This window comes from Scyliorhinus canicula, chromosome 19, assembly GCF_902713615.1.
Source record: "Scyliorhinus canicula chromosome 19, sScyCan1.1, whole genome shotgun sequence".
Classification (NCBI taxonomy): Eukaryota; Metazoa; Chordata; class Chondrichthyes; order Carcharhiniformes; family Scyliorhinidae; genus Scyliorhinus; species Scyliorhinus canicula.
Genome location: NC_052164.1, coordinates 106,237,823 through 106,261,822, shown reverse-complemented (window position 1 = coordinate 106,261,822; position 24,000 = coordinate 106,237,823). Strand labels below are relative to the sequence as shown.

The window sequence follows — 24,000 nt, the reverse complement described above, 5'->3', positions numbered from 1 at the left end:
AGAATTACTTAGAATTATTCAGTCTGTACAGCACAGAAACAGGCAATTCATCCCAACAAGGCCATGCAAGCATTTATTTGAGCCATTTTTCATCCTTCCTCCTCTATCAGTAAAATCTCTATTCCCTCAGCTAGATCCCTTAATTGTATCAATATTAAACCTCAAAGACTGTGTGTGACTGCGATCTCCACCCTCACTATATTAAATGATGCGGTCAATCAAACACCACCAATCTTATTTTAGTCAAGACGCATTTTCAGATGCAAACATTATTTCCCGTGGAACACAAACAGGGAGCTGCACAGTTAAGAATTCATTGTTTGGACGGAAGCTTTAAGGTTGAAGCCAAAAGCTTCCATTGGGATTCGGGGAGTGACACTTACACCTGGCAGCTACCTGGCGGCTACCCGGCGGCTACCCAGCGGCTACCCGGCGGCTACCTGGCGGCTACCCGGCAGCTACCTAGCGGCTACCTGGGTACAAACTGCTTCACCGACACCAGTGATTCAGCAAAGGCCCATTCCTGATCCAATCCCTCCTCACCACATTCCTGATCCAATCCCTCGCCACCACATTCCTGATCCAATCCCTCCTCACCACATTCCTAATCCAATCCCTCCTCACCACATTCCTGATCCAATCCCTCTCCACCACATTCCGGATCCAATCCCTCTCCACCACATTCCGGATCCAATCCCTCTCCACCACATTCCGGATCCAATCCCACTCCACCACATTCCCTGCTAAAATTAGGAATTTTTCTCGGAAGAGTATTACAGAAATTTATGGCATGGAATCCCACGTTCCCGCTCTCGGGCTGTAGATTACAGAACTTCAATTACAAATCCCAACTGCTGCCTCAATGCCATGAGAGCCATGTCTCTTCCATCCTTTAACACAGTGATTTCCAGACCCACACTGCTCTCCATGAGAAATTACTTCCTCACTTCCCTCTAATCCTTTCACCAACTACTTTCAATCTCAACCTACTTGGAAATAGATCCTTCTTATTTACTCCATTAGGCCCCTTAATTTTATACAACTAAATCTCCTCTGCTACAATGAAACCAAACCCAGCCTACACAATCTTTCCAGATAGAATTCTCCACATCCTCATCAAACTCCACATCCTCATCAAACTCCACATCCTCATCAAACTCCACATCCTCATCAAACTCCACATCCTCATCAAACTCCACATCCTCATCAAACTCCACATCCTCATCAAACTCCACATCCTCATCAAACTCCACATCCTCATCAAACTCCACATCCTCATCAAACTCCACATCCTCATCAAACTCCACATCCTCATCAAACTCCACATCCTCATCAAACTCCACATCCTCATCAAACTCCACATCCTCATCAAACTCCACATCCTCATCAAACTCCACATCCTCATCAAACTCCACATCCTCATCAAACTCCACATCCTCATCAAACTCCACATCCTCATCAAACTCCACATCCTCATCAAACTCCACATCCTCATCAAACTCCACATCCTCATCAAACTCCACATCCTCATCAAACTCCACATCCTCATCAAACTCCACATCCTCATCAAACTCCACATCCTCATCAAACTCCACATCCTCATCAAACTCCACATCCTCATCAAACTCCACATCTTCATTAAGCTGCTCAGTACCCTCCCTAATGTGATCATATCCTTCCTGTAGACAGAGTCAGAATACAGGATGGAGATAGAGAACCTAGTGGAGTGGTGTAATGACAACAATCTCTCCCTCAATGTCAGCAAAACTAAAGAGTTGGTCATTGACTTCAGCAAAGTACTGCACACACCCCTGTCAGCATCAACGGGGCCGAGGTGGTGATGGTTAGCAGCTTCAAATTCCTAGGTATGCACATCACCAACAATCTGTCCTGGTCCACCAATGTCAACTCTACCACCAAAAAAGCACAACTACTTCCTCAGGAAACTAAGGAAATTTGGCATGTCCACATTGGCTCTTATCAACTTTAACAGATGCACCATAGAAATCATCCTATTTGGTTGCATCATAACCTGGTACGGCAACTGCTCGGCCCAGGACCGCAAGAAACTTCAGAGAGTCGTGAACACAGCTCAGTCTATCACATGACCCCACTTCCCACTCATTGACTCTGTCTACACCTCCCACTGCCTTGGGAAAGCGGGCAGTATAATCAAAGACCCTTCCCACCCAGCTTACTCACTCTTCCAACTTCTTCCATCGGGCAGGAGATCAAATATCTGAGAACACGCAGGAACAGGTTCAAAAACAGCTTCTTCCCCGCTGTTACAGACTCCTAAATTACCCTCTTATAGACTGACCTGATTAGTACTACGCTCCTGTATGCTTCACCCGATGTTGGTGTCTATGTATTTACATTGCGCACCTTGTGCTGCCCTATTACGTATTTCTTTATTTTATTTTCCTTTCATGTACTTAATGATCTATTTGCGCTGCTCGCAGAAAAATACTTTTCACTGTACCTCGGCACACGTGACAATAAACAAATCCAATCCAATTTTAGCCATGGTCTAACTAGTATTTTATGCAGTTATAGAGTAACCTTCCTGCTCTTATATTCTAAACATCAGCTAATAAAGGCAAGTTTCCCATATGCCCTCTTAACCACCTCTTCTACTTGATCTGCTACCTTCAGGGATCTGTGGACAAGCACACCAAGCTCTCTTTGTTTCTCTTTACTTCTCTGAATCCTACCATTTATTGTGCGGCTGGAGTTAGCACCGAGCAAAACTTCCTGAAAGCTCTCACTGAATAAAGTATTTCCAGTGTGAAGGCATTCCTGTTTGTCGCGCGTTTCTGTCGTGCATATCAGTCGCTTGTTCCTGCCATGCGTTTTAGTAATGTGTTTCCATCGTGTGTTTCAGTAATGTGTTCCTGCCATGCGTTTTAGTAATGTGTTTCCATCGTGTGTTTCAGTAATGTGTTCCTGCCATGCGTTTTAGTAATGTGTTTCCATCGTGTGTTTCAGTAATGTGTTTTTGTTGTGCGTTTTTGTAATGCGTTTCCGTAGTGTATTTATGTTGTGTGTTTCCGTTGTGTGTTTCAGTTGTGTGGATGAATCTGAAAATCACTTCTCAGACCCAAGGTGAGTTGCCCACTACAGGAACTGAGATTTGGTCCTAAGTGGCTCCTTGCTCTTCACACATCCTACGATGCATGACGTTTACTTACGGTTTGTTAGTGCAGCCTCTGCTCGTGAACAGGAGAATGATGAGACTGAAGATCGACCCTGGCTTGAAGAGTGCGGCTCAGTGTTTGCGCACGGCACTCGCCCTGCAGATGGTCTGTGGAGGCCGGTGTTCTCCGGTGTGTGTCTAGCTTGCTCATCAGTCTCCTGCATCAAGGCGAGTGCATGAGGTTTCCGTTTATTGGACGTTGAGAGATTCAGAGTGTCATCAGTCACAGGCAGCGTCTCTTTACCTGCAATGCAGACTGCCAGTTATTTACAGCCCTGAAAATACAAAGGTGTCTTTTTTCTGCTTTATACTGTGCTTACATTCCCCTCGAGTTTGACCTTCAGTAAATATCCATGCACACAGTCACATCACACACTGATGGTCTGGCCCTGCCACACCAGTCACAATGTGATATTAATTGAGTTATTTGGGGGAGCTATTATGTATTAAACCACTTGCACACTTCCTGCCAGGTGACCTGCCCCAGTGTGATCACACACCCTGTAATTTCTCAGCCCTGAAACAACACCAGACCATTAATATGCCCCTGCACAGAGTTCATCCCCAAATCTGCCTGGCAACCAGATCAGGTCTCACGTTAATTAATCCAATTTATTTACAGAAATTAAACATCCAAAACAGAAGCTTGTACAGAAAGATTTCAAATAAATATATAAATGGCCTGAGCTTTGCAACATTTGCTTCGTAATCTATTTAGGATTCAGTCATTGTACCCCAATCCCTCTCAGTAGCAGAGTATCAAGTGTTGCTTTGACTCCAAAGGATTCAGGCAGACAGAAAATAAATCCACCAAAAATCAGCACCATTTCCATGTAGAAGGATCCACAGCCAAAAGCAGCACAGAGCCGCCACAACCTTCCTCCATTATCAATGTTGTTCAGAATTGAAAGATAGGCCATCTGTTGACATGGTGCTTTAACTAAGGTTACATTTAACACGTTACATTTTCTCCCAGCTCAAGTATTTATGTGCATTTACAAACAAAATTATTTCTGCGCAATTACCCCAGCACAGTGAAAGTATCATGTGATTAACAACACTGGACTTGCCCGTGTCCCTGGTCACGGACACGCCTGCGTCTCGAGTCACTCACGGGCACGCCTGAATGCTGATTCAAATATATTTCATCAACACACTGATCGCCGATGGATTTCAGTACCTTGTGTTGATTCATCGCTGCCCAACATTCTGTCTGAAACTTTACTAGATCCACTTTGCTGGATTGTGCTCAGATTCTCCTCATCCTCGTGCTCACTCCTATGGTAAATATATGAATATTAAATTTATTTGGAACAATCCCATTAACGTGGCACTGACAGGATCTCAATGATAAAAGACCATCAGGAATCCCAGACTTTAACAAAGAACATTATCCTGGGCATTTCATACAGTCACTATCACTAAAGTACCATGGGAAGTGCTAAAAGCTTACTCAATTCTATGCATTTTGAAGAGAGGGAGGCTGAAGGATTCAGGGAGGCAGTTTCTAATCTTCGACCGTAGCTGATTTAAGAAATGGTCAACAACAGCAGGGTGAAGAGTAGAACAGAGGCACAAAGGACCAGGATTGGAGGAGATGGTTCTGCGAGGTCAGGGTTGATGGTCTGGAAGAAACTCCAGAGTTTGAGTCAGGACAAAGCAGTGAGTCTTCGGACCAGAGATGGTTCCATTCTGCTCTGATGGAAACACTCATTTAATTGGAGAGATTGGGAAGATGTGGCATTGTAGTGACGTCACTGGACCAGTAATCCAGAGGAAGGACATCTGCAATCCTTACGTGGTCTGACCTACTGTCACTCCAGATCGATAGCAATGTGGCTGACTCTTAATTACAATGCAATTTGAGGATGGGCAACAAATGCTGGCCCAGCCAGTAATGCCCACAACCATATAAGAATAAAGACAAAAATAATTTGCTTTTGCACAGTTGCAGTGACAGAATCACCCAACTCTTCCTCGTTACATTGTGAAGAATTTGGACAATAAACCGAATCTCATTCTGGAATGTGAAAAGCCCACTGGCCTTTGTTACCAAGAGATTAACATAGCTTGGGTTTCATAAAGGGACTTGTGATATTGGGATTCTCATTGGCCATGTACCCTCTCTGTACCCAGCAGCTGTGTCTAGCATGTGCATGCATTTCCCACATTTTATACCAATTCCATTTGCTCTTCAAAGGTTAGCAATCAGCAATGTAACTCGACATGGCTAAAGTACTTACTCTGTCACAGCTGGCTCAGAAATCACATGGTGACTTGGTGCTTTCATTGATCCTGAAGTCTGTGAGATTAAATATTGCCACCTGCAGCACCAACAGCAAAAGATCAGTTACCAAATGGCATTTTAAAATCCCACATCAAATAGAGGACCCGATATTATTGACTTTCATCCAAACAGAAACAGGATTTTAATGTGATCGTGTCTAGGCTGGCTCTCAAATAGCTATCCACTTAGTTACTGACGTGGCCTTTTATATATTCCAAATATTTATCCACTTCACTTTTCAAAGTTGTTGAGGATTCTGTGCTGCCAACTGTAATGATTAGGAAATCCTGAGCCATTTACACACTCATCTAAAAGTGCTTTCTGTGAATGTTAAAAATGTTTTTAGCAAAAGGAATTAGCTACCCCACTTCAAAGTCGATACTAAATTATTTCATATTTTGGTCACCCTTTCCTGGAGGTCTCTATACAACATAAGAACATCAGAAATCATTCAGCCCTTCAAGCCCATTCCATCATTCAATTAGATCATGGATGATCTTCTATTGCAACACCATTGATGTTTTTAATAAGTAGAAATCTATTTGTCTCAAGTCTGGAACATACTCAATAACTCAGCCTCTTTGGTCAGAGAATTCCAAAGATTCATCAACCTCAGTGAAGTAATTCCTCCTCATCTCAGTCCTAAATGTCCTGCCCCTTATTCGGAGACCCCCCAGCCAGGCGCCCTGCTCTCCCTTGGCGAGCCTTGACAGAATTCTGTATGTTTGAAGGCGATCATTTCTCATTCTAAACTCCAGAGAATAATGGCCCGGTCTATTTAATCTTTCCTCAGAGGACAATTCCTCCATCCAATTAATTAATTTGGTGATCCTATGTTGCACTCCCCTCTACAACAAATATATCTTTCCTGAGGAAGGGTGTAATTACACTGGAAAGAAGGCAGGAGAATGGGGATGAGAAAAATATCAGCCATGATTAAATGGTGGAGCAGACTCGATGGGCCGAGTGGCCTCATTCTACTCCTATGTCTGATGGAGGGGGTGCAGAGAAGATTCAGCAGAATGTTGTCTGGGATGGAACATTTAGGTTATGAAGAGAAGTTGGATAGGCTTGGGTTGTTTTCTCTGGAGCAGAGAAGACTGAGGGGCGACCTGATTGAGGTGTACAAGATTATGAGGGGCATGGACAGGGTGGATAGGGAGCAGCTGTTCCCCTTATTTGAAGGGTTGTTTATGAGGGGACACAAGTTCAAAGTGAGGGGCAGGAGGTTTAGAGGGGATTTGAGGAAAAGATTTTTTACCCAGAGAATGATGATGGTCTGGAACGCACTGCCTGGGAGGGTGGTGAGGGTCTGGAACGCACTGCCTGGGAGGGTGGTGAGGGTCTGGAACGCACTGCCTGGGAGGGTGGTGAGGGTCTGGAACGCACTGCCTGGGAGGGTGGTAGATGGTCTGGAACGCACTGCCTGGGAGGGTGGTAGAGGCGGGGGAGGGTCTGGAACACACTGCCTGGGAGGGTGGTAGAGGTGGGGGAGGGTCTGGAACGCACTGCCTGGGAGGGTGGTGAGGGTCTGGAACGCACTGCCTGGGAGGGTGGTGAGGGTCTGGAACGCACTGCCTGGGAGGGTGGTGAGGGTCTGGAACACACTGCCTGGGAGGGTGGTAGAGGGTCTGGAACGCACTGCCTGGGAGGGTGGTGATGGTCTGGAACACACTGCCTGGGAGGGTGGTGATGGTCTGGAACACACTGCCTGGGAGGGTGGTAGAGGTGGGGGAGGGTCTGGAACGCACTGCCTGGGAGGGTGGTGAGGGTCTGGAACACACTGCCTGGGAGGGTGGTGAGGGTCTGGAACACACTGCCTGGGAGGGTGGTAGATGGTCTGGAACGCACTGCCTGGGAGGGTGGTAGAGGTGGGGGAGGGTCTGGAACGCACTGCCTGGGAGGGGTGCCTCTCATCCTTTAAAACGTTGCGGGATGAGCATTTGGCATGTCATAACATTCAAGGCTATGGGCCAAGTGCTGGCAAATGGGGTTAGGTGGGCAGGTCGGGGCCTTTCATGCGTCGGTGCTGACTCGATGGGCCAAAGGGTCTCTTCTGCGCTGTAATATTCTGTGATTCTGTGAGGTAAGGAGACCAAAACGCCACATACTACTCCAGGTACGGTCTTAACAAGGCACCAAGGCATCTTTACTCCTGTACTCAAACCCCTTCTAATAAGGGCAACACACCATTTGCCTTCTTGATTGCTAGCTGTACCTGCGTGTTAGCTTTCGTGTTTCATGAACAAGATCACTTCCCGTACCAGCCTCCCCGGACAGGTGCCGGAATGTGGCGACTAGGGGCTTTTCACAGTAACTTCATTGAAGCCTACTCGTGACAATAAGCGATTTTCATTTTTTCAGGTGCCTTTAAAATTCAACACTTGCCAGCTGCTCACCATTTAAGAAATACACAGCATTTCTGTTTTTCCCACCAAGGTTACTAATTGTGGTCACTCTTCTCTAGTGGCCACAAGGTGATTAATTGACCCTTTCTCATTTTATAATGCAAGATCCAAAATAATTTGTTCCCTAGTTGTGCTCCGAACGTTCAGAAAGCTATCTTGTATACATGCCACAAACTTATCCTTCATACTCATTGCCAATTAGGTTTGCTGAGTCTATACGCAGGTTAAAGTCCCTCAAGATTACTGTACTTTTTGTTCGATGCATTTATAATTTTCTGTGGTCTATTCTGTCCAACATTACAAATACTGTTCAGGGCCTACAAACAATCTCCAGCAGCGCTCCTTGCTTCTTAACTCCACCCAAACTGGTTGTGTTTAATTTTCTGAACCCTGATCCTGTCTTTATTCCATCCTTCTGCTATCGAGGGATTTCCCTCTTCCCTTTCTACTTTGCCTTTCTCTTATAAAGGCCAAGTGTGCTGGAACATTTTGATCACAGCCTTGGACATTTTGCTATCACATCTCTACAATGGCTATTAGCGTAAACCCAGTAATTTCTATCTGTGCTGATATTATGTCATCCATTTTTAACATAAAAGGGAGAGAACAGGGTATTTTCTAAATAATGAACAGTTAGAAACAGTGGAGACCTAAGGGTCTTGGGAGACCAGGTAAAGGCTAATTGAAGCTTGACCTTATATTTAGAGTTCAGGCTTCAGATACAAAAAAGCCTCCACGTGGCCATTTGTGACTGTGAAACATCGAGAGCAGTTTGAAGCATCACACCTCAGGAAAGCTACACTGACCTTGGAAGGGGTGCAGTGTAGATGTACCAGAATTATACCAGGACTCCAAAGGTTAAATTATGAGCAGGTATTACACAAAGTAGAGATGCATTCCCTAGGATTACAAAGATTAGAGTGATTTTATTCAATTTTATTTGAACCTACGCAGCTGGTCTCGCTCTGCATTACAAACCAGCTGGCTAGCCCACTGAGCTAAATTGGCTCCCGCGTTGGTTCAATCCCCGTACCCGGCTGAGGTTATTCATGCAGGCCCCGCCTTCTCAACCTTGCCCCTTGCCTGAGGTGTGGTGACCCTCAGGTTAAACCACCACCAGTCTGCTCTCCCCCTCAAAGGGGAAAGCCGCCTATGGTCATCTGGGACTATAGCCACTCGAAACGTTAGCTCCCTTCTCTCTCCATAGACGCTGTCAGACCTGCTGAGATTGTCCAGTACTTTCTGTTTTTGGTTCAGATTCCAGCATCCGCAATAATTTCCATTTAACTAAGTGGTGTCCCCTGGTTACTGGTTAACTGAGCGCTATTTACCCTGTTGCCATCTTTCAGCATTTTGAAGACATTACAGTTCCCTCAATAATACATTCCAGCAAAAGAAACACTTGCCATTTATAATCCCAACTATTTATTGCTCCTTTATTCTAGCCAATCCTGATTAGCTTCTCAATCTTCCAATAGTTTTCCCAAAATCAGGTTCCCAGAACATCAAATAATACTGACTTTGTGTCTAACCGGTATCCTGTATACACACTTAAACAACTTCCTTGGTTTCATATTCAAGATACTAATCCCAGAATCCCATTTTTCTGTTTTGGCCTTTTCCACAAAGGTTGAGAATTCTTACCATTTAGGATCAAGATAATTAAATTTTTCAATCTGATTATGTATTACGTTCTCTCTCTGTCTAGGCCATGGAACTGTCTATTGTTAAACATCCTTTAGCTTTACAGAAAATGTTAAATCACAAAATCTCAAGTTTGTAACCATGTTACATGCTTACGTTTTGCGTTCAGAGACAGTCTGGGCCACCAGCTCATAGATCTGTGCACCATCAGTTGATGTTGAGATGACAAAAAAAAGCCTTATTATCTGTAATGGACAAAGCCCAAGGGTCAATCAACAAACAGGACCAGTAAATATTTCTTATTTTGTTGTTTCTAATTCTTGCTACCAGAATCAAAACTCCTTGTTACTGGCTGCTGAAGGTATCTACATCTACTGGAGGCCATTCAGCCCCATGAGCCTGTTTTATCATTCAATTAGATAATGGCTGATCTGTATCCTAACTCCATCACCCGTAACCCTCAATATCCTGAGCATAACAAAGGGCTACCAATCTCATATTTGAAATTGCCACTTGACCTCGAGCCTTAACAGTTATTTTTAGGGAGCGTTCCAGATTTCCAATACTTTTTTTTGTGAAGAGAGTGTTTTTTGGTATCACGCCTGGGTAGCCTCATCTCGCTAGGTCCTGCCCCCTTGTGCCCCCTTCCCCAACCAGAGGAAATAGTTCCTCTCTATCTGATCAAATCCTTTAATCATGTTAAATGACTCAATTACATCACTTCTTACTCTTCGAAACATGAGAGAATACAAGCCTAGACTAAACAACCCTGCCTTGCCTCCAAATGCTAACTCTGTTTCTCTCTCCGCAGACGCTGCCGGATCTGCTGCGTTTATCCAGCATTTTCTGTTTTTATTTCAGATTTCCAGCATCCGCAGTATTTTTATTTTATTATTGTAATTTAATCATCTGCTCCAGGAAAGTAGCGAGGTTGCATGGTCACTTCTTGATGAGGTACACCTAGAAAATGCTGATAAATAAATGAGAATGACAAATGCACAACTCTTAAGCAGAGGAACTCAAGTGTTCCAAATCTGGGGACCTCTGACTACCCGCTCATCTCTTTAGCCTTCAGTTTTAATTCCTTTCTATCCAATACTATCCAAGGTGCGGCGGTGGCATAGTGATATTGTCACTGGATCTGTAATCCAGGGTAATGCTCTGGGGTCCCAGGTTCGATTCCCACCAGGGCTGATGGTGAAATTTGAATTCATTAAAAATTGGGAATTAAAAGTCTAATGATGACCATGAAACCATTGTCGATTGTCGTAAAAACCCATCTAGTTCACTAATGTCCTTTAGAGAAGGAAATCTTCATCCCTACATGTGACTCCAGACCCACACAGAGATGTGGTTGACTCTTAACTGGCCCCCACTGAAATGGCCGAGCAAGCCACTCAGTTCAAGGGCAATTAGGGATGGGCAACAAATGCTGGCCCAGCCAGCGACACCCAAATCCCAAAGAACACATTTTAAAAAAAGTGTTGACCTGGACGGACAAACTAACAAACCTGTTGCGACCTCCCGCACGAGCACAGCAGACAGTTTGATGATGGGGCTGAAGATGTGTTTGGTGTCTGCGTTGGCAGCGAGATTCTTACTGTGACACTTCAACATCAGTCGTTCATCTTGCTTCTGCGTCAGAACCAGAATGTCCTCTAACAGCAGTGTGTAAAGATCTGGAATGATATGGAAGGATGAACAGAATTAACATACACAAATTAATAATAAGAATCTTTATTAGTGTCACAAGTAGGCTTACATTAACACTTCAATGAAGTTACTGTGAAAATCCCCTAGTTTCCACACTCCGGCCCCTGTTCAGGTACACAGAGGGAGAATTCAGAATGTCCAATTCACCTAACAGCACATCTTTCGGGACTTGTGGGAGGAAACCCACGCAGACACGGGGAGAATGCGCAGACTCCGCAGACAGTGACCCAAGCCAGGAATCGAGCCTGGGAACCTGGCGCTGTGTAGCAACAGTGCTAACCACCTTGGTACCATACAGATATGTGTTGCACTCCCGCTTTCCCTGGCGGGGGGAGTGCAGACAATCAACATGAACGTACAGCCGAGGTTCCTCTTCCTGTTGAGATCCATACCCATCTTCATCCCCAAGGCCTATTTCCACAACATAGACAAAATGGTGTTTGTGCAGGGGAGAGGCAAGAACCAGAGGATCCCTAAGTCAACGCTGTAAAGGACGAAAAACATGGGCAGTCTAGCCTTGCCAAATCTACAGTATTACCACTGGCCGGCCACAGCCGAGAGCATAAGGGATGGATACAAGAACCAAGCATGGAATGGGTAAGGCTGGAGGAGTCCTGTTGCAAGGGAACGTCCCTCCGAGCCCTCGCCACAGCAATGCTCCCAACCCCCCCATTAAAGTACATAACCAGCCCAGTGGTGGTAGCTGCACTGAAAACATGAAACCAAATGAGGCAACATTGCCATTGAACCGAGATGTCCTCTGTGGCCCCCATCTGCGGAAACCACAAATTCCTGCCAACCATGCTTGACGCCACCTTTAAAAAATGGAAACAGGATGAGGGAACGCTAGCGGTCAGGGACCTTTACATAGGGGACAGATTCACGACCTTGGACAAGCTGACTGAGGACCTGGATCTGCTGACAGGACAGGTGCTCAGGCACCTCCAAATTAAACACTTACTCCGCAAGGAGACGGCAAAGTAACCCAGGCACCGAGAGACACTCTACTAGAGGAACTAATCAACACAGACAATAAGGAAGGGGGAACTGTGGGAACATATACGGATGATTGCTGGAAAGGGCAAGACTACCACTTGATAAAGCTAGATGGAAATGAGAGGATGAATTGGGGACAAAAGTGGGGTGGGGACTCTGGAGCGAAGCATTGAGCAGGGCCAACTCCACCTCCTCCTGAAACAAGGCTCAGCCTCATGCAGCTCAAAGTGGTGCACAGAACCCAGCTAACTCCAACCCGAATGAGAAGGTTCTTCTCGGAGGTGGAGGACAAATGTGAACGGTGCCAGGGAGGCCCGGCCAACCACAGGAAAAGTGTTCTGGGCCTGCCCCAGACTTATCGGGTTCTGGACAGCCTTCTCTGAGGCAATGTCCAAGGTTGTGGGGTTGAGGGTGGAGCTGTGCCCGAATGGCAGTCTTCGGGGTATCGGACCAGCCAGATCTTCATATGGGAAACAGGGAGGCGGGGAGGAAGACAAGGTAAGGCAGACACAAGAGAAAGAGGCGGGGGTGGGGGGGGAGAGCCAAGGGAAGCACAAAACGAGGGAAGCACAGTAACAAGGGGAGGAGGGGAAGGGCCCCTTCCCCACATAACAATAAAAAGTAAGAAGCAGAGCACAGTACATGGCGCCCAGGGCAGACAGCAACACTAAGAGGGAAACTAAACTACCAACGAGGGAGGGGGAGGGCGCTCCTGTAAAAACTGTTGTAAATAAGGCACAAACCTGTTTGTAAATACCAGATAACAGGACCTGTTACTCTAAAAACTGGAAAATACTAATAAAAATATTTTTAAAATAATTATGGCTTGGTGCCAAACCCCTGACTTTTTGCTGTACCCCTGTACATTATTCCTACGAAGGGAAGGAAATCTGTTGCCATTCCTGGTCGAGCCTACTTGTGACCACAGAATATTTAGCAATGTGGTTGACTCTTAAAATGTCCTCTGGACAAGGGTAGTTACCCACATCCATGAACGAATAATAAGGGAGGCACGTGGCACAATGGTTAGCACTGCTGCATACGGCGCCGAGGACCCGGGTTCGAATCCCGGCCCTGGGTCACTGTCCGTGTGGAATTTGCACATTCTCCCCGTGTCTGTGTGGGTTTCACCCCTACAACCCAAAGATGTGCAGGTTAGGTGGATTGGTCACGCAAAATTGCCCTTAATTAGAAAAAAAATAACTGGGCAGTCTAAAATTTAAAAAACAAATGAACGAATAACAAAATACATTTGCATGTGTGTGACGATAGAATGTTCAGAAAGCTGTGTCCAAGTTAAAATACACAACAGGGCCCCTGTGTAAATTCCAAATGGAATTTAGTGTCTGTGTTTGCACTGTCCTCTCAAGGATCAATGTCTTATGTCTCATTTTTTGATCCTTTTTACTCACCAATTGTCTTGTCTTTGTTCACCCGCCAAGTCAGAGGCCCTTCGTGAATCATATTCCGCTTTGTAAGATCCAGATTCTTAAACAAAAGAAGCACAAATTATTACATTAAATATAAAGAGGATCTTCACGTGTTGTCAGTTATTTCTTCCATGTTTACAGCTCTCACAGGTTCACTGGTATACATCGCTCATTATCGATGGCCTTTTGCTGTTTTTCCAGTCACTCACCCGAAATTCCTCAATCAGTGGGTAATCGGACTGCTTCAGGTTGGACAGGTCCAAGCGACGCTGGTAATCTTCCAGCCGCTGACAGAAAGAAACAATCTATTACCTTTCACAAAGCAACGCTGGACAGGCAACAATCACAGAATAATGACCCTTTCACCTTGCTCTTGTCCCAACCTTATACTCAACATAATTCCAAGTTTCAAGACTTGGTCACTGGCTTTTGGGCCAATAAGATACTGCTGCACAAATTTTAGACTATTTTTCTCGCTCTGTTCAGTGCTTAGCACCAACGTGTTACTGGATCAGCTGTTAACAACTGCACGAAGACTCCTGGGGTGTTTATGTAAATGAGACACGCAACCACCACCCAAGTACTGGTGGTGATGGAGGCTGGGAAAATAAATATTTCAAATAGAAAATTTCAAATTAAAAGCCGGAGGTATAACAGGATAGATGATCTCTGGTGAGGAAACAAGTCCCATTTTCGCTCCCTTGTCTTGTCTGTGAAAATGTTGGAGCCAGTCACAGAATGCCATGTGCTAACATGGCTTTAGGGGAGGCTGTGGCTTAGTGTTGCTGGAGTATTAACCCAGAGACCCAGGGTAATGATCTGGGGACCAGGGTTCCCACCATGGCAATAAAATATCTGGAATTAAAAGTCTAATGCTGGCCATGGATCCAATGTCGATTGTCTGCCATCCAAACCCAGTCTGGCCTACCTGCGACTCCAGGCCCACAGCAATGAAGTTAACTATTAAATACCCTCTGAAATGGCCCAGCAAGCCACTCAGTTGTAATCAACCGCTACAACAACACAAAATGGATGAAAGCGAACAGAGCACCCGGCATCGATCCAGGCACCGGAAACAATAATTGAAAACCTAGCCCTGCCGACCCTGCAAACTCCTCCTTACTAACATCTGGGAGCTTGTGCCAAGGTTGGGAGAGCTGTCTCACAGACTGGTAAAGCAACAGCCTGACAGTCATACTCACAGAATCATACCGTACAATGTCCCAGACACCACTATCCCCATTCCTGGGTACGTTTGGTCTCACCGGCAGGACAGACCCAGCAGAGGTGGGGGCACAGTGGGATACAGTCGGGAGGGAGCTACCCTGGGAGTCCTCAACATCAACTCTGGACCCCATGAAGTCTCATGGCTTCAGGTTGAACATGGGCAAGGAAAGTTTTTGCTTAACACATACCAGTCACCATCAGCTGATGAATCAGTGCTCCTTGTTGAGCACCACTTGGAGGAAGCACTGAGGGTGGCAAGGACGCAGAATATGCTCTGGGTGGGGGGACTTCAATGTCCCTCACCAACAGTGGCACCATTCGTGACTCCTCAGATAATGAAGCAGTCCATGTCCAAATGCAGCAAGACCTGGACAATATCCAGGCTTGGGCTGACAAGTGGCAAGTTACATTCGTGCCGCACAAGTGCCAAGCAATGACCATCTCCTACAAGAGAAAATCTAACCACCGCCCATGACATTCAATGGCATTACCATCACTGAATCCTCCACAGTCAACATTCTGGGGTTACCATTGATTAGAAACGGAACTGGACTAGCCATATTAATACTGTAGCTACTAGGGCAGATCAAAGGCTAGGAATCCTACGGCGAGTAACTCACCTCCTGAGCCCCCCAAAGCCTGTCCACTATCTACAAGGTACAAGTCAGGAGTGTAATGGAATACTCTCCACTTGCCTGGGTGAGTGCAGCTCCAACAACACTCAAGACGCTCAACACCATCCAGGACAAAGCAGCCCTATTGATTGCTCCACGTTCCACAAATATTCACTCCCTCCACCACCGACGAACAGCGGCAGCCGTGTGCACCATCTACAAGGTGCACTGCAGTAACTCACCAAGATTCCTTGGACAACGCCTTTCAAACACATGACCACTAGCATGTCGAAGGACAGCAGCAGATACCAGGAACCCCACCACCTGGAGGTTCCCTTCCAAATCACTCAACACCCTGACTTGGAAATATATCGCTGTTCCTTACTGTTGCTAGGTCAACATCTGGAACTCTCTCCCTAACAGCGCAGTGAGTGTACCTACACCTCAAGGGCTGCAGTGGTTCAAGGAGGCAACTCACCTTCAACCACCTTCTGAAGGGCAACTAGGGATGGACAATAAATGCTGGCCTAACCAGCGATGCCCACATCCTGTGAGTTAATTTTTTTTGAACTATCCGATAGAAGCAGAGTAATGGTAAAGGAAATGAAGTTAATGAATATAATACAAGTCACTGAACTTGTTCTCTCTCATGGCACCATTGGTTTCTGTAATAACTATTATCTATCCAAAAAATTTTTTTTTTTTAAATTCTGTCACAACATTGAAGTAATTAATGCAGTTGATTTCTCAAGAAAAGGATTAAGAAAAGCTCCATCAAATAAACTTCTGCTACTTATTAGGTGAGAAACATTTTCAGTTCAGGGCTGCACAAAGCGACCTGCAAACTCATCATCTGTCTGTGCACCATGGTACGGTTCCATACGGAGAGATTCCTCTGTGCAAATACTCACCTGCTTATTCTCAGCTTCCTTCACAGCCTGGTTCACAAAGTTCAGAATCTGACGGCAACATTCTGCTGCTTTCTTCACCTTCTTCTTCTCTTCATGTTGTTCTGGATCTAAGAATAAGGAGAGCTGTTTGATTCGGGATGAGACTTTCATCCTCCTCCAGATAATTACACACCAGATTTAATTGTAACTCCTGGCAGAATGAGATCGCACAGAGCAGGGGGATAAAGTTCAATATTGGGATGTACTTGGGAAATCAAATTAACAGAGGAAAATTAATGGGCAGCATGGTAGCACAAGAGGATAACACTGTGGCTTCACAGCGCCAGGGTCCCAGGTTAGATTCCCCGCTGGGTCACTGTCCTGTGCAGAGTCTGCACGTTCTCCCCGTGTCTGCGTGGGTTTCCTCGGGTGCTCGGGTTTCCTTCCCACAGCCAAAGACCTGCAGATTAGGTAGATTGGCCATGATAAATTGCCTTAGTGACCAAAAAGGTTACGGGGACAGGGTGGAAGTGAGGGCTTAGAACATAGAAAATACAGCACAGAACAGGCCCTTCGCCCACGCTGTTGTGCCGAACTTTTGTCCTAGTATTAAGAACAAAATGAATCTACACCCCATCCATTCTACCGTAATCCATGTACCTATCCAATAGCGCTTGAAGTCCCCTACTGTTCCGATATCAACTACTTCCACAGGCAGTGCATTCCATGCCCCCACTACTCTCTGGGTAAAGAACCTACCTCTGACATCCCCCCCCCCCCCGATATCTTCCATCATTCACCTTAAATTTATGTCCCCTTGTAATGGTTTGTTCCAACCCGCGGAAAAAGTCTCTGTCTACTTCCCCTGATCATATTATCAACCTCTATCAATTCGCCCCTCATCCTTCTCCGTTCTAATGAGAAAAGGCCTAGCACCCTCAACCTTTCCTCGTAAGACCTACTTTCCATTCCAGGCAACATCCTGGTAAATCTCCTTTGCACTTTTTCCAAAGCTTCCACATCCTTCCTAAAATGAGGTGACCAGAACTGCACACACTACTCCAAATGTGGCCGTACCAAGGTTTTGTACAGCTGCATCATCACCTCACGGCTCTTGAATTCAATCCCTCTGCTAACAAACGCTAGCACACCATAGGCCTTCTTCACAGCTCTATCCACTTGAGTGACAACTTTCAAAGATCTATGAACATAGACCCCAAGATCTCTCCGCTCGTCCACATTGCCAAGAACCATACCGTTAACCCAGTATTCCGCATTCATAATTGTCCTTCCAAAATGGACAACCTCACACTTGTCAGGGTTAAACTCCATCTGCCACTTCTCAGCCCAGCTCTGCATTCTATCTATGTCTCTTTGAAGCCGACAACAGCCCCCCTCACTATCCACAACTCCACCAATCTTCGTATCGTCTGCAAATTTACTGACCCACCCTTCAACTCCCTCATCCAAGTCATTGATGAAAATCACAAACAGCAGAGGACCCATAACTGAACCCTGCGGTACTCCAGTGGTAACTGGGCTCCAGGCTGAATATTTGCCATCCACCACCACTCTCTGACTTCTATCGGTTAGCCAGTTTGTTATCCAACTGGCCAAATTTCCCACTATCCCATGCCTCCTTACTATCTGCATAAGCCTACCATGGGGAACCATATCAAATGTCGTACTAAATCCATGTACACCACATCCACTGCTTTAATCTTCATCCCATGCTTGGTCACCTCCTCAAAGAATTCAATAAGACTTGTGAGGCAAGACCTACCCCTCATAAATCCGTGCTGACTATCCCTAATCAAGCAGTGTCTTTCCAGATGCTCAGAAATCCTATCCCCTCACTACCCTTTCCATTACTTTGCCTACCACCGAAGAAAGACTAACTGGCCTGTAATTCCCAGGGTTATCCCTATTCCCTTTTTTGAACAGGGGCATGACATTCGCCACTCTCCCAATCCCCTGGTACCACCCCTGTTGACAGTGAGGACGAAAAGATCATTGGCAATGGCTCTGCAATTTCATCTTTTGCTTCCCATAGAATCCTTGGATATATCCCGTCAGGCCCGAGGGACTTGTCTATCCTCAAGTTTTCAAAATGCCCAACACATCTTCCTTCCTAACAAGTATCTCCTCGAGCTTACCAGTCTGTTTCACTGTCCTCTCCAACAATATGGCCCCTCTCATTCGTAAATACTGAAGAAAAGTACTCATTCAAGACCTCTCCTATCTCTTCAGACTCAATACACAATCTCCCGCTACTGTCCTTGATCGGACCCACTATCGCTCTAGTCATTCTCATATTTCTCACATATTTGTAAAAAGCCTTGGGTTTTCCTTGATTCTACCCGCCAAAGATTTTTCATGCCCTCTCTTAGCTCTCCTAATCCCTTTGTTCAGTTCCCTCCTGGCTTAATCTTGTATCCCTCCAGCGACCTGTCTGAACCTTGTTTCCTCAGCCTTACATAAGTATCACTTCCTCTTAACAGGACATTCAACCTCTGTCAACCATGGTTCCCTCACTTGACCATCTCTCCCCTGCCTGACAGGGACATACATATCAAGGACACGTAGTATCTGTTCCTTGAACAAATTCCACATTTCAATTGTGTCCTTCCCTGACAGCCTATGTTCCCAGCTAATGCACTTCAGTTCTTGTCTGACAGCATCATATTTACCCTTCCCCCAATTGTAAACCTTGCTCTTTTGCACTCATCTATCCCTCTCCATTATTAAAGTGAAAGTCACAGAATTGTGGTCACTATCTCCAAAATGCTCCCCCACTAACAAATCTTATCACTTGCCCTGGTTCATTACCAAGTATCAATCCAATATGGCCTTCCCTCTGGTCGGACAATCTACATACTGTGTTAGAAAAGCTTCCTGGACACACTGCACAAACACCACCCCATCCAAACTATTTGATCTAAAGAGTTTCCACTCAATATTTGGGAAGTTGAAGTCACCCATGACTACTACCCAGTGACTTCTGCACCTTTCCAAAATCGGTTTCCCAATCTGTTCCTCCACATCTCTGCTGCTATTGGGGGGCCTATAGAAAACTCCCAACAAGGTGACTGCTCCTTTCCTATTTCTGACTTCAACCCATACTACCTCAGTAGGTAGATCCTCCTCGAACTGCCTTTCTGCAGCTGTTATACTATCTCTAATTAGCAATGCAACCTCCCATCTCTTTTACCACCCTCCCTAATCTTATAGAAACATCTATAGCCAGGAATCTCCAACAACCATTTCTGCCCCTCTTCTATCCATGTTTCCGTGATGGCCACCACATTGTAGTCCCCAAGTACCGATCCATGCCTTAAGTTCACCCACCATATTCCTGATTCTTCTTGCGTTGAAGTATACACACTTCAACCCATCTCCGTGCCTGCAGTACTCTCCTTTGTCAGTGTTACCTTCCCCACTGCCTCACTACACGCTTTGACGTCCTGAACATTGGCTACCTCAGGTGTTGGACTACAAGTCCGGTTCCCATTCCCTGCCAAATTAGTTTAAACCCTCCCGAAGAGTACTAGAAAACCTCCCTCCCAGGATAGTGGTGCCCCTCTGGTTCGGATGCAACCTGTCGCTGCTTGTACAGGTCCCACCTCCCCCAGAATGCGCTCCAATTATCCAAATACCTGAAGCCCTCCCTCCTACAAACATTCCTTAAGTGGGTGGTGCAGACTCGATGGGCCGAATGACCTCCTTCTGCATTGTATGTTTTATGAAACCTCCTTCAAAACCTAAAGTATGAGCGTGCAGAGTGTGCACTAGTGTCTTTAAAGTTTCATTAACACACCAATTAAAGGAGAATTAATGACACCATTTCAGGCAGTGTAGCTGCACAATAGACTGCGTTTGTGAATTAGAATTACGTACTTACTGGCCAGTGTTATCCTGCACAGGATCCTTCTCACAGGATCCTTTTCTCTCCTTAGCCAATCAGTTTGTCAGGGTTAGGACAATGAAACACTAAGTCTTCATATAAGTTAATGGTTCAGTTTAACTTTCTTGCATTTCACATTTTCTTTGCTGATGGTCCCCAGCTCCTGCTGTGTGACCCCCATCACACCCACCATTCCGACCTTTTCATGACTTTTCCACCTGACACCTTCATCCTTTTCTCTTTCTCGGAGGCCCTCTCCCTGTTTGAGTTCAGAAAGACCCTTACCAGTGTTTTTGGCGATATTTTCCCGAAGCAGTGGGTATTTGGTCAGTCGCTGCATCTCCGTTGGGATGATGTCCTTTAAGTTGCAGCCTCCGGCATTGCGGATTACTTTGTGCCTCCTGCAACAGATCACCCCTTTTATTTATTCATTCACAGAACGTGGACATCACTGTCTAGGCCAGCATTTATTACTCTGTATCTAACCCCGTGCTGTACCTGTCCTGGGAGTGTTTGATGGGGACATGTAGAGGGAGCTTTACCTCTGTATCAACCCCATGCTGTACCTGTCCTGGGAGTGTTTGATGGGGACAGTGTAGAGGGAGCTTTACTCTGTATCTAACCCCGTGCTGTACCTGTCCTGTGAGTGTTTGATGGGTCAGTGTAGAGGGAGCGTTACTCTGTATCTAATCCCATGCTGTACCCTGTCCTGGGAGTGTTTGATTGGGGACAGTGTAGAGGGAGCTTTACTCTGTATCTAACCCCATGCTGTACCTGTCCTGGGACTGTTTGATGGGGACAGTGTAGAGGGAGCTTTACTCTGTATCTAACCCCGTGCTGTACCTGTCCTGGGAGTGTTTGATGGGGACAGTGTAGAGGGAGCTTTACTCTGTATCTACTCCGTGCTGTACCTGTCCTGGAGTGTTGATGGGGACAGTTGTCGAGGGAGCTTTACTCTGTATCTAACCCGTGCTGTATACCTGTCCTGGGAGTGTTTGATGGGGACAGTGTAGAGGGAGCTTTACTCTGTATCTAACCCCCTCGTGCTGTACCTGTCCTGGGAAGTGTTTGATGGGGACAGTGTCGAGGGAGCTTTACTCTGTATCTAACCCCGTGCTGTACCTGTCCTGGGAGTGTTTGATGGGGACAGTGGTCGAGGGAGCTTTACTCTGTATCTAACCCGTGCTGTACCTGTCCTGGGAGTGTTTGATGGGGACAGTGGTAGAGGGAGCTTTACTCTGTATCTAACCCCGTGCTGGTACCTGTCCTGGGAGTGTTTGATGGGGACAGTGTAGAGGGAGCTTACTCTGTATCTAACCCCGTGCTGTAACCTGTCCTGAGAGTGTTTGGGAACCGGTGTCTCATTAAAGTCTAACATTACAGTCGGATTTGAAGACTCTCACCTGAATGATGGCCTGGAATCTGGAATCCTTCTTCTGTTTTGATTTGATGAGTTCCAGGGCAAAGGGCTGATTACTGCAGAAAGTGGCAGCTGCACGTTTAAAATTTATCCTCTTCAGAGCAGCTGAACTACAAAAGGAAAACCAGATTTGCTCAGACATGAGCCAATTGTCAACCAGACAATAGAACAAAAAATAACAGTCCGAACATTAAGATCAGATTATGAAATCTATAAGGAGACCTCAATATGGTTTTGGGATTTGGACAATGGTAACAGGACGGTCAATAATTGACATATTGTCGATTCCTAATCCCGGGGGGGGGACATTCTTTGTGAACTACTGCAGGCCTGCTGGTGTTTGGAAGGCACTCCCACATAGTGACAATAAGAAAAGGCAATAGATGTCCCAAGTCATAAAAGACAAAAATACTACAGATGCCAGAAAACTGAAAACTAAACCCCAGAAAATGCTGGATAAACTCAGCTGGTCTGGCTGCACCTTTGGAGAGAGAAACAGAGTTAACATCGAGTCCCTATCCTCTTCTTCAGAGTTGAAAAGCAAGTAGATATATAATGATTATATTTGAAGAGGGAAGAGCTTGGGCAGAATAGAGACCAGGGAAGGTCAAAGCTAAGGATGAGATTGACAATGATGTCATGGATGAAATACAAAGGGACTGTTAATGGCAGCATTAAGGACTGAAGATGCTGATGGTGGTATAAAGGGTGAGATAGTAGATTGTGTTAATACAACAAGGGTCCGTGCTCAGGGAAAAGTAAAACCAAAGAACAACTGACAGGTGGGCATGTAGGGGAGGGAGTCCACATCTCCACACCACCACTTCTTGCTTGAACAGATACCGAAGAATCCCTGTCCACAACTACTCTCCTCCGCCTAGCTGAACTTATTCTCTGAACTCAACAATTTCTACTTTAACTTGTCTCACTTCCTGACACTAAACGATGTGGCTATGGGTACCCGCATGAGCCCCAGCTATGCTCGTCTTTTTTCTGGGATATGTGGAATATTCCTTGTTCCAGTCCTAATCAGGCCGTCTCCCACAACTGTTTCCATGGCATTTATGACTGTATTGGCTCTGCTTCACTCTCTTGCTTGGAACCTGGAAAACATTTATCGATTTTGGTTCCAATTTCCACACCCCTTTCTCACCTTCACACAGTCCATCTCTGAAACCTCTCCTCCCTGCTCTGTTTCCATTCCTGGCAATAGACTGACCACCAATATTCATTAAAAACCCACCCACACCCAGCTACCTTGACGACCCCCCCCCCCCCCCCCCCCCCGACACCCTGTAATGTGATAAGACATAGGACCCTTCGAGTCTGCTCCGCCATTCAATCATGGCTGATATTTTCTAAACCCATTCTCCTGCCTTCTCCCCATAACCCCTGATCCCCTTATTAATCAAGAACCTATCTATCTCTGTCTTAAAGACACTCAGTGATTTGGCCTCCACAGCCTTCTACGGCAAAGAGTTCCACAGATTCACCACCCTCTGGCTGAAGAAATTCCTCCTCATCTCTGTTTTAAAGGATCGACCCTTTAGTCTGAGATTGTGTCCTCTGCTTCTAGTTTTTCCTACAAGTGGAAACATCCTCTCCAAGTCCACTCTATCCAGGCCTCGCAGTATTTTGTAAGTTTCAATGATATCCCCCCCTCATCCTTCTAAACTCCAACGAGTACAGACCCAGAGTCCTTAACCCGTTCCTCATTGGACAAGTTCTTCATTCCAGGGTTCATTCTTGTGAACCTCCTCTGGACCCTTTCCAAGGCCAACACATCCTTCCTTAGATACGGGGCCCAAAAATGCTCACAATACTCCAAATGGGGTCTGACCAGAGCCGTATCCAGCCTCAGAAGTACATCCCTGGTCTTGTATTCTAGCCCTCTCGACATGGATGTTAACATTGCATTTCCCTTCCCTGCTGGCAGCATTTCACTTTGGGGGTGTGGGTGGCCCTGATTGGGCAGGGTGTTGGGAGTTGAATTTCTCTAGTTTGGCGGGGAGGGTGACGGCTGATTTGTTGAGGTGGGATAATCTTCCTCCGACATTGGTGGGCTGGGTACGGGCGGTGAAGATGAATATTTTGCCATGATTCTGGTTTTTGTTTCAATGGCTGCCAGTCTTTTTGCCCACGGCGTTTTTCAAAGGTGTGGATAGGCTGATCTCTGTTTGTCTGGACGGGAAAGGTGGTCAGGATAAGGAAGGTGATATTGCAGAGGGGATGGCCATTTGGGTATGGGGGGGGGGGGGGGGGGGGGGGGGG

At 45.9% G+C, this 24,000-nt stretch overlaps 1 protein-coding gene across 1 annotated transcript in view; it reads right to left on the bottom strand.

The window, feature by feature from the left end:
* LOC119954043 (rho guanine nucleotide exchange factor 12-like) overlaps positions 1–24,000 on the bottom strand; it is a 95,557-nt gene that overhangs the window by 7,973 nt on the left and 63,584 nt on the right. Inside the window, 13 exon segments of the mRNA XM_038778815.1 lie at positions 3,192–3,440; positions 4,377–4,474; positions 5,440–5,520; positions 9,692–9,768; positions 9,770–9,780; positions 11,047–11,214; positions 13,657–13,732; positions 13,884–13,961; positions 16,427–16,533; positions 20,595–20,673; positions 20,675–20,710; positions 21,713–21,814; positions 21,816–21,839. Coding sequence (XP_038634743.1) covers positions 3,192–3,440; positions 4,377–4,474; positions 5,440–5,520; positions 9,692–9,768; positions 9,770–9,780; positions 11,047–11,214; positions 13,657–13,732; positions 13,884–13,961; positions 16,427–16,533; positions 20,595–20,673; positions 20,675–20,710; positions 21,713–21,814; positions 21,816–21,839 — 1,186 coding nt within the window.